Source organism: Grus americana, chromosome 20, assembly GCF_028858705.1.
Source record: "Grus americana isolate bGruAme1 chromosome 20, bGruAme1.mat, whole genome shotgun sequence".
Classification (NCBI taxonomy): domain Eukaryota; kingdom Metazoa; phylum Chordata; class Aves; order Gruiformes; family Gruidae; genus Grus; species Grus americana.
Window position 1 is genome coordinate 889,004 of NC_072871.1, and position 15,278 is coordinate 904,281.

The 15,278-nt window shown below is 58.8% G+C and overlaps 1 protein-coding gene across 12 annotated transcripts; it reads left to right on the forward strand.

The window, feature by feature from the left end:
• Positions 1–5: 5 nt before the first annotated feature.
• NDOR1 (NADPH dependent diflavin oxidoreductase 1) lies at positions 6–14,767 on the forward strand. 12 transcript variants are annotated; one of them, XM_054848380.1, is made up of 15 exons: positions 6–15; positions 893–1,027; positions 1,492–1,569; positions 1,980–2,077; positions 2,882–2,980; positions 3,668–3,769; positions 4,241–4,447; positions 4,797–4,918; positions 5,373–5,593; positions 5,920–6,027; positions 6,746–6,860; positions 7,855–8,001; positions 8,652–8,770; positions 11,436–11,530; positions 14,562–14,767. In XM_054848380.1, exons 2-15 carry the CDS (start codon positions 893–895, stop codon positions 14,704–14,706), a joined length of 1,791 nt encoding a protein of 596 aa, XP_054704355.1. In that variant the 5' UTR covers positions 6–15; the 3' UTR covers positions 14,707–14,767. The 12 variants fall into 12 exon arrangements, with proteins under 12 accessions (XP_054704355.1, XP_054704361.1, XP_054704351.1 ...); XM_054848386.1 differs by having other exon boundaries at positions 928–1,027; XM_054848376.1 differs by lacking the exon at positions 6–15 and adding an exon at positions 16–42.
• Positions 14,768–15,278: the final 511 nt, after the last annotated feature.

The window sequence follows — 15,278 nt, forward strand, 5'->3', positions numbered from 1 at the left end:
TCGCGAAGTGGTGAGGTAAGAGGAAGTGGCGGGGTGGGGATGGTGAGGGCACGGTGGGTTCTGCGGCGGGGCCGGGGCCGGGGGGCCGCGGCTCCGGCCCCCGGCCCCGTCTGACACGCGTGTCCCACTGAGGAACTCCCCCCCCCGCCCCCCCCAAACCCTTTCCTCAGGGCCAGGGGAGACATTTCCTGGTGCTACAGTAAAGTTCCCTCCTTAGGATTTATTTTTGAGTTTGGGTTTTTTGGGTTTTTGTTTTTTTGGTTTTTTTTTTTTTTTACGTGATTCTGGAAGCAGCTCGGTCTGTCTAGCTTGGGTTCCCCGCGGGGCTGCGGTTGTTGGTAGTACACAGGGCCTTTGCTGCTCGTAGTTTGAGAGCAATGTGTTACTGTTTTCTCCATCATTGAGCTCCTCGGCTTTTTCCCCGGCCCCCTCGGTTCGCAGAGGGGGTATATTTAAACCGGAAAGGTGGGACGGCCAATCTCAGGGGTGCGCTGAACCCCGCGGTGATGAGGGCAGTTAAAATGAGCCCAAATGGATCGCTGTCCCTGGGGTTTAGACTCCCAAGCCAGCCCCGTCCCTTCGCCTTGGCAGCGGGGACAAGCGTCGCTGCGAACGGGGATGCTGCAGCGAAGGGGGTGTCACTCTTTCAGCACTACCTGAGAGTGGAAAGAGAGTCCGGTAGCCTTGAGTGGCACTGCTGTCCCCGAACGATTCCCCTGGCCCTGCTGTTTGCAGTGTGGACCCCACGGATGTCACTTGAGCCCACAGCCACTGGCACTCCTTTGAAGCCTGGGTGGGTGTCAGTGTGACACCCAGCCCAGAGACGGTCTGGCTGTGCGTCCTCTCCCCTCCCCTCCCCTCCTGGTGATTTCTCTGGTTTTGCCTCTTGCAGATGGCGGAACGGAAACTCCTTGTTCTTTTTGGCAGCCAAACTGGGACAGCTCAAGACACAGCCGAGAGAATTGGTAGAGAAGCCAAGCGACGGCATTTCCAGTGCAGAGTGGAGGCGCTGGACAGCTATGATGTGGTGAGTGGTGACGCAGCAGGGTGCTCCGGGCACTTCTGGTCTTGCTCCATCTCCACCAACCCCATTTCTGGCACTTGGGCATCCTCCACCCTTGCTGTGACCTGCTGTATTTCACCAGACCTTGGCTCTGTGCCCTTCCTGAGGGCAGCTTGTGCTTAACTCAGCTGAAAACATGTGAAAACTAGGCGATGACTCTTGGGATGGAGTTTGCGTTAGATGACAGATGCTCAGCTGTACCCTGCAAGGCGAGGAGCACCAAGGAGCCGGTGCTGCAGGCAGTGTGTGGGCAGCAGATGCTGCTGCAGTGCCTGCAGAGGAGGTCGTGCCATATGGGGCTGTGGGTTTTATTCCGAGTGTGGTCTGTCTGCAAACTCGATGCGATGTTAGCAGCCTTGTTGGGACAGCCGGGACACGGGTTTGTAGGCTGCTGACCTGAATGTGCCTTTCCATGTTTGTGTGCATAGGCCAACCTCATCAGTGAGCTGCTGGTGGTATTTGTGTGTGCAACCACCGGCCAGGGTGACCCACCTGACAACATGAAGGTAGGACGTGCTCCTGTCCATGTTGCTTTTATATTCCTGGTCCAGTGACTGGATTGCTCTCTTGAAGCAGCTTGAGCAGTGGCTATTTTTGGAGGGGGGAGCCTTGGAGCAGCACCACTCGCATCTCGTGGTACTGATGGGACACGGGCAGGGAGCTGGTGAGGTATCAGCAGCGTAATGGCTGAGAGGGGCCCTGCCATCGCAAGATGTGGGTTTGTGGAGGGCTCAGAGCATCATCTTCCTGGCAGGTAGCAGTGGTGGCTACTTTCAGGGGTTGCCTCTGCAGAAAGCCATGCTTCCCGCTCTGTCAGCACTCCGCAGAGGGCAGGAGGGACCCCGTAGGTGGGTGAAGCTGGGGGCAGGCAGGCTTCCATGGCAGCAGCGTGACTCCCCGGCTGTGTCCTTTGTAGATGTTCTGGCGGTTTCTGTTCCGGAAGAACCTGCCACCCAGTTCCCTCTGCCAGCTGGACTACGCTGTGCTGGGCCTTGGTGACTCCTCCTATCCCAAGTAAGCAGCTCTATGGCTCCCTCCCTCCCTGCCTGCCTGCCTGCAACAGCCACTCCTTGCAGCTCTGGCTGCAAGCAAGAGCAGAGTGGCTGCGTGATGAAGGAGGCAAGACAAGACTAAGCCTGACTGGAGAGCACCAGCTCAGATGAAACAGAATTCCCACTGGCCTTAAAAATCCTTGCCCTACCAGCCCGTGTCCCTCCTGACCCCCAGGAATTGGGCTTCTGCCCATTTCTTTCCTCCCAGCTTCCTCAAGCAGATGCTTTGCTGCAGTGTCTTGCACATTGTTTCCCAGTCGGTTATTACAGACATACAGTTCTGTGAATTGCAGGAAAGCCTGTGCCACAGCAATTTCAGTGGACCAAGCCAACAGGAGACATGAAACGTAGAGTTTTAGGTGGCAGCCAGCCCCATTCGTCCCCGTTCTTCCCCCAAAGGTTGTTTCCATGTGCCTGACCCAGCTGTAGTGGGAGGGATGGGAGTGTGCCTGAGCTCCATGGGGCAGTGAGGGGCTAAAGGGAAGAAAATGTGCCCAAGCTGCCCCAAAGGGAAGCTGGAGCTCCCCGAGACCCTTCAGGGAAGCTGGGCACAGCCTGTGTGGCTCAAGCAAGTGGCAGCCAGCTGCTTCTCCAAGGCATGGGCTGGGCAGGGTGCGGGGCCAGGTCGTGCGTGCTGGCTCTGGCCGGACCTGCCTCTGTGCTGCTCCGGCGTAGCCCTGGCAGCATGTGCTGGCTCATGCAGCTGGTGCCTGCTGTCCTGCTGCAGGAGCCCTGCCCTCTGCAGCTGCGGTTATTCTCTGCTCAGGTTTAATTTTGTTGCGAAGAAGCTGCACAAACGGGTGCTACAGCTTGGGGGCAACCCTCTGCTGCCGGTGGCACTGGGAGATGATCAGCATGACTTGGGGTAAGAGCCCAGTGGAGGGGGGTGGGGGAGCCCTGGAGTGCACTACAGTTTTGTCCTCAAGCTGACGGCAGGGCTGAGTATGCTTTACCCCAGCCTCGGGGACAGTGGTGTGCTGCTCCCACCACGGCTCTGCTCCTGTGCCCCAGACATGGCCAGCAGCCTCCTGGTGCTCTCAGTGAATGTGCTCTGCTTATAACTCTCCTGTCCCAGGAGCTGGATAACTTGATTCTCTGGGGTGTCCCACATCCTGAGCATGTGTCAACGTCTTCCGACTCTGCTCCAGCCCTGTTCAGGCCAGGGGATGGCTGTGTCACACAGCCGCATACCTGCAGGCATTACAGCAGCCTGAGCTGTGCTGCTGTTCTCCTCGCACGGGGCAGAGCTGAGTGTGGCTTGGGGGGGGTGGGTGACTGCCACTGCTTGTGCTTGGGGGGTGGGTGGTTCTGTTCAGACGTTAGTGGTTGGGCTCTGTGGTTGGGCCCCAGAGAGCGAGTGAGTGCTTAGAGTGGCTGAGACATGTTTCCAGACCTGAAGCTGGAAGGGAACAGCATGGAGCAACTGTGCAGCAAAAGGGGAGCAGAGGTGGTTTCCCAGAGGGGGCCCAGCATTGTCCAGGGGCAGGAGTAGCAGCGCTTGAGTCCGAAGGGATGATGCTGCACTGCTGCAGCCCGAATTTCCCACTCGCAGGCCAGATGCGGTGGTCGATCCATGGCTCCTGGCCTTATGGGACAAGATCCTCGCCTTGTATCCTCTCCCTCCTGGCCTTGAGATCATCGGTCCAGATACACGGTGAGTGCGGAGGGTAGGAAGGGACTGCTGGAGCTGGCTGTTCTCCAGGGTGAGAGATATGCTCTGCTTTTACCAGGAAGCCTCCCCACACAGCTTGTGGTGTCCCAGGTATCCCTTGGACTTTGGCCGCCCATCTGTCTCTGGATGGGGTGTCCTCTTGTCCCCCGGGTGTGTGTGTCAGCTGCCCCAGCAGGGTTCTGCCCATCTTGCTGTCCTGATGTGCCTCTGCCCTTGGCAGACCTGCCGAGTGTGGGTGCCCAGCCTGCCTCTGCCTGCTCTGGAGCCTTTGGCATCTCCTTCTCCTGGCAGTCTGCGCTCCCTTACCACAGGCCAGCTCCAGGGGACCGGGACAATGGGTGGCGGATATAGTGGGAGACTTCAGGCCTCTCCCTGCCTCCAGCCTCTAGCGCTACAGCGGCAGGGGAACTGTGACATAGAGGTAACTGCACTGCATTGCTCTCCTCCACACAGCCTGCCCCCAAAATACACCCTGCACTACCTGGCTGAGGACTCCCTGCACCCCGATGGTGGCCTGCTCCAGCCGACAGCATCCAGGGCCATTCCCTCCGAGCTGCACCCCTTCGCTGCCCGGATGGTGTCCAATCAGCGGGTCACGGCAGAATGCCATTTCCAGGATGTCCGGCTCATTGAGTTTGATGTCACGGGCTCAGGGATGACGTGAGCATTTTCCTGACTCCCCCAAGCTTTGCTGTGCGGGATTGGGTGTCCCATAGCCTGCCGTCCTCTTCAACTCCCCTTCTTCTGTAATATCTGAGGCTGCAGCCTTGTAGACGTGGTCCCTGCTGCACTGTCCTCCTCCATGACAAAGTCGGGTATGTGGCAGTGTGGGTCCTGCCCGTGGACCAGCTCCCTTTGCCTTCTCAGGTTAGAGAGCACAACGTTAGTGATGCTGGAAATTCGGCCGAGTTGTGGCCTCTCCCCTGGTGCGGGTGCTGGGCAGGATGGTGGTGCTGTGCTGGCGGGCCTGCCCCGTGGCTGCCCTCGGCAGGTCCCGCTGCATCCACAGGTTCAGCGCGGGAGATGTGGTGATGATCCAGCCCCAGAACTGCCCCGATGATGTGCAGCAGTTCTGCCAGCTTCTGCGCCTGGATCCAGACAGACGCTTTCTGCTGAAGCCCACGGAGCCCAGTAGGTCCTGCCTGCTGCTCCATTCCCTCCCTGCTGCGGTGGGGCAGCCCCCTGAGCTCTGGCCCAGCCTGGAGCTCTGCTTTTCCTTTGCTCTAGGCACAGGAAACAGGGAGTTGGGAGTAGCTGATGGGTACAGGACCTCTGCCTGTCTCACAGCACGGAGGCTCTCCTTCCCTCCCAGTGCTCTGTGCGTGTGGATCCCACCTTAGGGCCAGTGGGACTCGTGGGGGGGGACCCAGCAGTGTCCAGGCTGCACCCATGCCTTCTGTCCCTGCAGCCCCCAGCCCAGAGTGTGAAGGATTGTACATCCTCCCCAACCCAAGACCCCAGGCGGGTTGCTCACACTGCTGCCCCATCCTGGGGAGTGCCAGAGCTGTGGGGGCAGCAGGCAGGCAATGCTCGGGTGTCCCATCCCGGTGTGGCACTGAGCTTTCCCCGCTGCCTTGCCTTGCAGGCACATCCCTCCCAGCCCTCTTGCCACAGCCCTGCACTATCCGGCACCTGGTCACCCACTACCTGGACATCTCCTGCGTGCCGCGGCGCTCCTTCTTCGAGCTCTTGTCCTACTTCTCTACAAACGAGCTGGAGCGGGAGAAGCTGCAGGAGTTCAGCTCTGCACAGGGCCAGGAAGAGCTGTACAGCTACTGCAACAGGCCCCGCAGGACCACCCTCGAGGTAGGGCTGGGGGAGCATGGCAAACCCACTCCCTGAGGGCTGCGCCATGGCATAAAGCACCCAGGCAGATGATCAGCCATAATTTCCTGGCTGGGGAATTTAATCTACTTCACCCACTTTCAGAAGTGTCCTTGCTCCGAATCTGGGCTCTGCAGTGGGCCCTGTGCCACACCCTGGGGGTGAGGGGAGGGCAGTGGGACAGGGCGGGTGGTGCCTTCGGTTGAGGGCAGTGTGGCACAGCAGTGTGGCACAGCCTCTGACACCCCAGGAAGCAGGCAGGCTGCCTTCTGGGGTGTACCAGGTCTCACCCTGCCTTGGCTTCACAGGCCCTCTGGGATTTCCCTCACACCACGTGTGCCATTCCACCTGAATACCTGCTGGACCTCATCCCTCGCATCAGACCCCGTGCCTTCTCCATCGCCTCCTCCATGCTGGTAAGAGCTCAGCCCTTTTTTGGCCTCGTGGCAGGCTCTGAGCTGAGGGTCTGGCAGGGCTGACAGTTGGTGCCATGCACACTGTGGACATTCAGGCTGTGTTCCCAGACCCTCTGAGCACCCACATCCCCCCTGAACTCTGCTCCACTGTGAGCCTGCGTCAGCCCAACATGCTGGATGTAAACCCCAGGGCTGTGCCAGCCTCCATGTCAGGGCGCTTGCCCTCCTGCAGCCCTGCAAGTGCCGGCGCTGGCCCGGTGCACTGTAGAGATCTGGTGTCCTTGTCACTGGGATCATTAGGAGGCTGGGAGTGTCCCTGGGTGGTGTGGCCGTGGAAGGGGGAGTGCTGCTTCCTGCTGCTGCCAGGAGGTGGCAGTGGGACCTGGCCTGGGTGGCTTGGCAGATGTCAGCCCAAGCAGGGGTGGCATTTGCCCTCCGTGAGGGCCTCTTGGGTTGGACAGTCTCTGTCACCATTGCCAGCTGTGCAGAGTGTTCCTGCAGCAGTGCTGCTCTGGGAAGACCCCCTTTCCCAGTGGAAAGGTTTTGGGCAAGGATGTGCTGCATTCTGTGTCTGAGTGGCCGTTTTCGGCTAGGACGAGTGTTGCAGGTGCCCTGGCAGGAGCTGGGCACAGGCTCATTCCCTGAGGAGGCACTGGGCTCTACCTGCAGAGCCATACTGGCTTTCTTCTCATTTCTCATGGCTCCTGTCTGGACACAGGCTCACCCTGACCGGATCCAGATCCTCATGGCAGTAGTGCGGTACAAGACACGACTCAGCAAACCCCGCCGTGGTCTCTGCTCTACCTGGTTGGCTTCTCTCAACCCAGAGCAAGGTACCATTGCTTGGATTCGGTGAGGACACTGTGCTTGCCACAGTACGCAGTGCTGATCCCACAGGACTGGAGCTGTGTGCGTGCTGGCCATGTGCTGGAACTGCCTAGACCCTCGATGGAGCATCACCACCACGGGGAGCTGGAGCGTACTGGCTTGGCAAGATGGGCTGAACTCACAGTAGCCATCCTTCCTCGCTGCTCCCATCCTCTTCAGAGCATGGCGTGCTCCTCCAGCTTGCCCTTAGCACCCTGAGCTCCTGGTTTTCTCCCAGCTGCTTGACCCTCCTGCTCCCAGTGCCAGCATGCCAGCATGTGGGCTGCTCTTGGCGTCCTGGTGCTGCTAGTGCTCTGACTGCCGGACACCTCCAGACCCAGAGCACCAGCTCTGGGAAGGATGGTCGTTCCTTTGAGCATATCCACCCTGTCCTGTGAAACCTGTGTGTGCTGCTCATCCGCTCTAACCACAAAACCCCTCCAGATGGGTCCCCAAGCAAATGTGACAAGTACATGGGGTCTCCCTGCTGCAGGATGGTAGAGAATTGCTCTGTATGGCTCCAGGGTGAGATTGGATCTTCCCTGAGTACCTAGATGGGGATCTTCACCCCTCCTCTGGCTCCCAGAGGAGGCAAGTTTGGCCCCCCCTTACTCGACAGCCAGGTTGAGATCTCTGCTTGCCTCCACTGCTGTCTTCCCTGGCACCAGCTGTGTGAGGAGGAAACTGTCCTGCAGCCCGTGTGCTGTGGGGCTCTTGCCTTGCTCTGGGGTTCACTCAGGTGCTTGCAGAGACAGTGCTGAGACAGCTGAAGCACTTTTCCTACACACGCACAGGGTGCTCGTGGCTCCAGGGCTGCCTTGGTGCCAGGGTGGTGGTAAGCCAGGTGCTGTCTGTATCTTCGGACCATCCTGGAAGAGCTGGATGCCCAGCTCACCCTCCACAGGGTGTCACAGGTGCAGTGGTGGTGGGGTTATGCTAGTCGGTCTGTTTGTTTTGCAGGTGATGTCCGGGTGCCTCTGTGGGTGAAGAAAGGAGGAATGAAGTTCCCAGCCGACCCTGACACCCCCGTGATCATGATCGGCCCTGGCACAGGGGTGGCACCTTTCCGAGCAGCGATACAGGAGCGGGTGGCACAAGGACATGGAGGTGAGGGATGGTCCTGGGAGGGACTCGGGATGCCCCTTGCTGCAGACAGGTCTGTGTTCAGCATACAGGAAGAAGGGACTGGGGGCTCCTCAGGGTTCAGACAGGCCCAGGCTTTGCTGCGTTTGAGTGGGAGCAAGCTGGGCTCTGGGGCAGGTGAGGGCTGGAGCCTGGTGTGTGCACCCTGTGTGGTTATTCACAGGCTGCGCTGTACGGCTGCTCCTTGGGTCAGGGTAGGGCTGTGCAGAGGCTCTTTCTTGGCTCTCCGAGTGCAGATGGGTTACTGAGCTCATCTTCTGCTGCGCAGGGAGTCGTGCCTCTGCCCTTGTCCCATCATTCCCCCAGCTCAGCTCTGGGTCTCAGCAGGAAGCTGAGGCTGGTGGAGGGGAACTGGCAGCCCTGGGGGGCTCTTCTTGCCCTGCCTGCCGCCCATCTCCTGCTTTTCCAGCATACAGGGGCCTTTGGTTGCCACAGGTCTCTTGGCTTCATGCTCACATGGCTTCTGGCTCCTCCAGGCCAGGACCATCAGCCAGGCGCAGCAGAGAGGTGGGAGCCTTGGGGCTCTGCCACAGGTCTCGTGGGCACCAACAGTCCCCAGCACTCGCAGGGTGTTCGGTCCACCCAGCATAGCCCTTGTGGTCTGCTCTCTTCAGGGAACTGCTTGTTCTTTGGCTGCCGCCAGAAATCCAAGGACTTCTACTGCCAGGCGGAGTGGGAAGAGCTGGTGACGAAGGGGTTCCTCACACTCTTCACGGCCTTCTCCAGGGACCAGGTTAGTTTCCAGAGGAGGAGGGTGCATAGAGAAGCATCTCAGGCAGCATTGATGGGACTCTGCCAGTGTTTCTGGCCCCTGTACCTGTTGGCATGGCCTGCGCAGGGCGTGGTGGGGTGTCACAGTGGTCCCCTTGCTCCCCACACTACCTCAGTGCTGGGCGGGATCCCCACCAGCACTGCAGTACCGATGCCCAGCCAGGACATGTCTGGCTGAGTTGAGCTAGAAAGATTGCTGGGACAGGGCTGGAGAGCACCAGAGCAGATAAGGCGTTAGCCAGCTTTGTTTGGCTGGACCACGTGAGTGATAAAAGGCTCCCACGCTTCTCAGGGGGGTCACCAGGCAACAACCTTTCTTGGTTGAGTGCCCCCCTCCCCACCATGTCCCTCTGATTGCTGGCTGAAGCCAAGGAGCTTGGCCTCCTGCCCCAGCTTGTGGTACCTCCGTGCGAGCTCTCCCTGAGCCTCAGCCGTGCAGGAGAAAGCTCCCCGGAGGTATGAGCACCCCACAACTCATCCCCTCACTTTGCTCCCGTATTTCCAAGGCAGTGAGTGTCTTTGGTGGGCAGCTCTCAGCCCCTCTCTGGGCTGCAGGGCTTTTTATGTTGCTGGAGAGGCTCCGTGAGCTGGGACTATGTTTCACGGCCTTGCCCTGTCCCTTGGTGGCACTGAAAGCTCAGCCTGCCTTTGAAACAGAGAGATCTGATAAAAAGGGCCAGTGAGAATGGGTATTTCTAGGTAGCTCAGCTGAACCAGTCCTTTTCTCCTGGCTGTGTGCATGCATTGACATGAAGCCAGCATCTTTTATCCAGTCACTTGTAAGGCATGAGTTGAATGCCTCTGTGAAGGCTTTCCAAGTCTCTGATGAACAGGAGGAGCACTGCAGAGGTTTGTTGGATGACCAGTCTGCCTTTTTTCTGGTGGCTCACACAGTGAAGGGGGAATTTGCGGCTCCCCAAGTCTGGAGAGCAGCCCCAGAGCCACCTCCTGCCCTTGCAGACTCTGGACTCATATTGGGGTGTGCCTCCTGGCCTCCCTTCTCCGCCTGCTCTGTGGGGCGAAGCAGTTTGTCATGAGGGTCTTCTGCCACTGAGGCCTTGCAGTGCCGCAACAGGGAGGCAAGCAAGAGCATAGCCGGGTGGGATGTGCCACATTGGGCCGTCTTATCTGTGGGTCTAGGAGATACCACATGAACTCATCAAAAACTTTGCTTTCAAAGAGCCTGGCAGGGGCTAGGGTGCTCCATAGCTGAGCAGGATTTCCCTCTCCTCTCCGTAAGGTCCCTTTTGCAGTGACCTTCTGTCACATCACGTCTGCCCTGCGGTGCAGACTGATCCCAGCCTAATGCCGCTGTCGCTAATTCTCAGCAGGATGCCCTGGGGTTTAGCTGAGATGTTGCGACCCAAGTTTGTCACTGGGGTGCTCTGGTTTCCAGGTAGCTGCAGGTCCTTAAATGACCCGCTTGGAGCCCCAGCCTCCTCGGCAGAGCCTCTGTCAGCACTTAGCTGATTAATGTTAATGATGCTGAAGCTGAGCTACTGGCTGGCTGTGTTGGTGCTTGCGATGGGCTTGCTTACCTCCTGCATCACTGGAGCCAGGTTGGAGCAGTGCCCGGGGGTGACCTGACTCTCCAGTGCAATGCAGCCAGCGGAGCTGCGTGGGACCTGCTGACTGTGCCGTGACCAGCTCTTGTGACAGCTGGGGCTGGTTGCAGCTTGGGGTTGTTCCCACGCACACCTCCAAACTGCAGCGCGCAGGGAGCCTGAGATGCAGCGAGAGCCTTGTTGCCTTTGGGGCTGGACGGGAGGGAGGAGGATGAGGAGGGGGGGCTGTGCCTGCGGCTCAGCGCTGCACGGAGCCCGGCGTGGTGGTACACGCGGTAGAGGGCCTGGCCTCCATCACAGTGTCACCTTTGTCACGGAGGAGCCGTCTGGGCCAGCAGTGAATTCAGGCACGTTGGCAATGGTGTTCCTCTTGGGCAGAAGCCAGGGCCGTAGGCAGTTGCTTGGATGTGTGAAGTGTTGTGGATTAACCCTTTGGGAACTCTCCTCGGTTGGGCTGTGCTGTGCCAAAAGCAAGTCGTATCCAGTCCCAAAGCACAGTGGAGGGCAAGGAGTGGGACTGAGGCCATCCCTCCGAGCTTTCTGCCCTTCTGAGCTGGTTCAGGTCTCCAGCAGGTGACACGGCTGGGACCGGCAGCCAGGGCTGCAAGGAAGGGTCTCTGCCCTGCAGCAACCTTGGCACGGGACGGCCACAGAGCCTCCTCTGCCCACGCTGGGAGAGGAGAGGGCTGGGAGAGAAGAGGGCGGGAGAGGAGCCCTTGCAGGGACTCCCCAGCTGATGGCCCTGGCTGTTCACCAGAGCTGGAGCAGGCAGGGGGCAGCCAAAGGATTTGAGTGGGCTACCTGGGGCGCGTTCCCCACTGAAGCTCCTGCTGCTGCACCCACCTCCCACTGACCTATCCCGGTGCACTGACATGAGGTGTGGGAATCCCCTTCCCTGTGTGAGAGTTGATCCAGCAGCTTCTCCCAGTCCCCCCACTCTGGGGCGATGCGCTGCCCCACGCTCTTGAAAACAGCCCCTGAGAACCACCCCAGGGCTGGGCAGGCGTACTGGGATGGGGCTGCTGCCAGGGCTGCTGTGCTCAGCACAGTGTTTCCCCACAGGAGGAGAAGGTTTACGTTCAGCACCGCATCCGGGAGAACCAAAGGCTGGTGTGGGAGCTGCTGAGCAGCAGGAATGCTCACATCTACCTGGCTGGGTGAGTGAGAGGTCTCCCCGCAGGGACTGGGGGAGCGGGGCTGCACGTCACTGCTTCTCCACTTCCCTGGAGGCTTTCCCTTGGCTCAGCCTCCAGAGCGAGCACACCCTGCAGCCCGCCAGGTCTCTGACCACGGCAGAGGGACTGGCTTGTTCCTCCTCTCCGTATGTCCTGCTCTGCAAGCCCTGGGCTGGGAGGGCCAGTTCTCATCTACCCTGTGCTTCAGTTAGGAAGGGGCAGAGCTGGCACCATGGCAAAGCTGCTCCAGCCGACCCCGTGTGCCTGTCTCCCCAACTGCCAGCGCCCATGACCGGCATCACCTGCCAGCGGGCTGCCTGGCCTCTGACCCACAGCAAATGCATACATGGGAGAGCCCCGGCCTCTCTTCACACCCCTCTCCTCCAGTGGGGCTCAGTGAAACCAGAGAAAAAGGCTTGTGCGGTTCCTGTGGCCACTCAGGTGGGCAGGAGGCTTTTAATGCATAAGATACCAGCATTCCACCAGTGCTGGTGTTCATGAGCAACAGCTTTTGGGACCCTTGGCGCATCCTGGCTGGCTCTTTGAACCCAAAACTGCCTTCCCGGGGCAGGGACAAGCCACGTTGCACCGCGGCTACCTCCTTTGACAGCACAGTTGTTCGCCAGGTGATTACCTGGAGCTGGTTGGAAATTGAACTGTTGGCCAAAAAGTGAGGTCTGGCCTTTGGAGGCAGAGCATCTGCAGCTCCGTTCCTGGCTCTGTGGCTGTTTACCTGGGCAAAACCCGTAACCTGCCTGCCCTTGTCACTGCCTGTATGGCAGGGAGGAGGCTGCTCACCCGCTGCCCGGGGCGAGGGTTGTGAAATGCTTTGTGCTCCTTGAGCCGGTGAGAGGCTGGCGATGGTGTTTGTCGCGCACCCAGTGACCTGGAAAGTACTGTGCAAACCTATGCCTTGCTGTCGACACAAGCAGCAATTGCAGGAGGCTCCTTCCTGCCTGTTCCCCACGAGAGCAGGAACTTCCCTGGTGCCTCGCAGGGCGAGGCTTGCCTTGCTGCATTCCTGGGAGAAGGAGATTTTTGTTTACTGCCCAGGAAGCGGAGGCCAGGCCACCCACCACCCCTTGCTTGCTGCTGCACCGGTGCTTCTGCCTGGTCTGGTGTGCCTCGCTGCATCACAGGGCTCCCTGGGACCCTTCCCCAAACTGGTCATTCCCACCCACGGATGTGGGGTTCAGGTTTGGTTTCCTCTATTGAGCTGCACTTGGAACTTGGGGTTGTACCTCCGTCCACAGCCCAAATGCTGAGACCATTGGGCAGCTCTTGGGTGACCGCTGGGCATGGTGTCTTGGTAGCTCTGTCCTCTCCTTCTTCCATCCTCTTTGCTGTTTTCTGCCGCTGATGGAGACACCCTGGGGGCTGTCAAAAAAAGGATCAGTGTCTTGGAAAGAGCAAGGCTTGCACAGCTCTCCCTATTGCAAGATTTTGCAGTGCCTGTGAGGACGGTGTTTTGGACATCAAGGTTGCCCTGAGACCCATCTTGCTGGGATCCTCGTCCCTGGCACAGGGTGGCCCTCAGCCTCCATCAGGCAGGTGGGATCTGAGAGCATCGTCCTCCTTGTACAAGTGGCGACTGTCCTGTTTGCAGCAGGCACTTTCCCACCCCTCCTGAACAGCTCACACCACATGTAAAGACGCCTGGGATCATAGTGCCTCTCCCTCACCCGCAGACTCTGAACTGCCAGTGAGTGCCCAAGGGGAAGGTGCAGGTGGGCTAGCCTGAAAATGGCCCTTTTTTCCCCTAAAAAGAATATTCACAGTTTCAGCCACACTAGGAGAAAGACAGGGAAAGTGGATCCTGGGCTGTGTGTCCCTGAGCAGTGGCCCTGGGCCATGTGGCACGGTGTGTCTGCCTGCCTGGGCCCTTGCTGGCCGGGGCAGGGGCTGGGGACCCAGGGCTGTATCTTCTCCCTGATTGTGCCCAGCTTATCTCGCCCAGGGGCAAAAAGATTGAAAATGTCTCTCTTTCTGCAAAAAATAGATATTTGACATGTTTTCCATCACAAGCCCAGCTACATTATCTTGTGCTTGAATATCAGTGCCTGACTCAGAAACAATACGACTCTTCCAAAAAAAGAAGACCTCCTTTCTGGGTATTTTAGGATGTTAATCAGCTTCAAACGCAAGTCAGAATTCTGCCTTGTTCTTGGGAAACAGCAAGGACGTTGCCAGATGCTTGTGCCAATTGGAGCAGCCTGGGAAAATTTTTATTAGATGTTTTTTGTTGCACAGTCAGTTCATCAAATGAAACTCTCTCCAGGAAAAAGTCTGAATTTCCTATTTCCCACAACAAATAATTGCACTTGGAAGTGTTGAATCCTATCCGGGTATTTTCTACACAGGAGCTCATGCTTTCTTCGCCATTTCTCTTATTTTGAGGTTTGAACTGGTTTCGGTTACAAATGTCGCCATCAAAACAATCATTTCAGCTTTCTTGAAAGGAGGCAGCGAATGGACGGAAGTGGCTGCTCCTTCACAGCAGTCGTCTTACCCAGCTCAGGGTCAGACATGTTTGCCATCAAATGTTTCCCCTGAGATGAAAGGACAGTTTCCTGCCCTCCTGCCGATAAATTATGACTCGTACATATTCCCCATGTCCCTCTAATGAGGCTGATGGGAAATGGAGCAATATGGGGGCCGGAGTTAAGGCTACCGAGCTGTGATGCTCCTTCGCTGGGGACTGGGTGCCATGGCCACATCTTTGCCGGCAAATGCCGGCGCTAAAAAGCCCTGTGTGGATAACGGCGCCACTCTCTAGGGAGTGGTAGGAGCTGCCTCTCAAAGCCTGTCATTTATTCAGTGCCAGGCAGCCTGTGTTGCAGGGTGAGGCTGGTTCCCACTGCCCTGCTGCAGCAGCAGCGTCGGGGGGGCGGTGGGTTCGGCCACAGGGACTGCTGCCCCGCTGATGGGCTGCCTTGCCAGAACACTGGGGCTGCAGATGTGTGCCCAGTTTTCCTGCTCGCCCTCTTGTCATGCCACCTACTCTCTCTTCCAGGAATGCCAAGCAGATGCCAGCGGCGGTGGCTGAAGCCTTGCAGATGGTGTTGCAGCTGGAAGGTGGCCTGTCGCCCTCTGAAGCAGAGGAGCATTTAACAGCCCTGGAACGGTCCCAGCGCTTCCAGTCTGAAACCTGGTCGTAAGCCTGGTTCCCTGCCTGCCCCTTCCCTGTGAGCTCTGCCTGAATAAAGGAAGCAGCAAAACGATCTGTCTCTGGCATCACCCCTGGCCTGAGATTCTCCCAGCCAGGGCAGGGGCCTGGTGGAGGGGCTGGGATTACCCAGCCAGCCCTTCTCTGATGGCAGCAAGGCCCCGGCGGGCAGGGGGAACCCACCTCCTGGGAGCGTGCGTTTGGTTTGGTGTGGGTAGAGCCTGGATCCCCATGCCCACACCCCGCTGGAGCAGAGGCGAGAAGTCTCTGTGGTGGGATGCTGCTGTCTGGCTCCTGCATGGGACCGAGCTGCCGTCCCGCATGCTCCAGCTCCTGGGGTCCCTGTGCAGGGCGAGCAGCAGCATTGGCAGCAGCCGTTGTTTGTGGTAGGACCTAGAGGAAGTGAGCTGTTGCATGGGAGTCTCTCCACCCTGGCATTAGTCAGCGGCAGCAGCGCTTGCTGCAGAAGGCTGCCCCGACAGACCTGTTCCCCCTGTCTCCAGTAGCTGAGGCCAGCAGGAACAGGCACAGGAGCAAGCTTCAATCCCTCTGTCTCTGCTGTGG

Bases quoted from the DNA above. Each gene is read 5' to 3' on its own strand.
- NDOR1 (XM_054848374.1), top strand. From the start codon at position 507: ATGAGGGCAGTTAAAATGAGCCCAAATGGATCGCTGTCCCTGGGGTTT. The intron at 794-927 runs GTGGGTGTCAGT...TCTTTTTGGCAG, and splicing joins GGCACTCCTTTGAAGCCTGG to CCAAACTGGGACAGCTCAAG. The intron at 2,981-3,667 runs GTAAGAGCCCAG...TCCCACTCGCAG, and splicing joins GATGATCAGCATGACTTGGG to GCCAGATGCGGTGGTCGATC.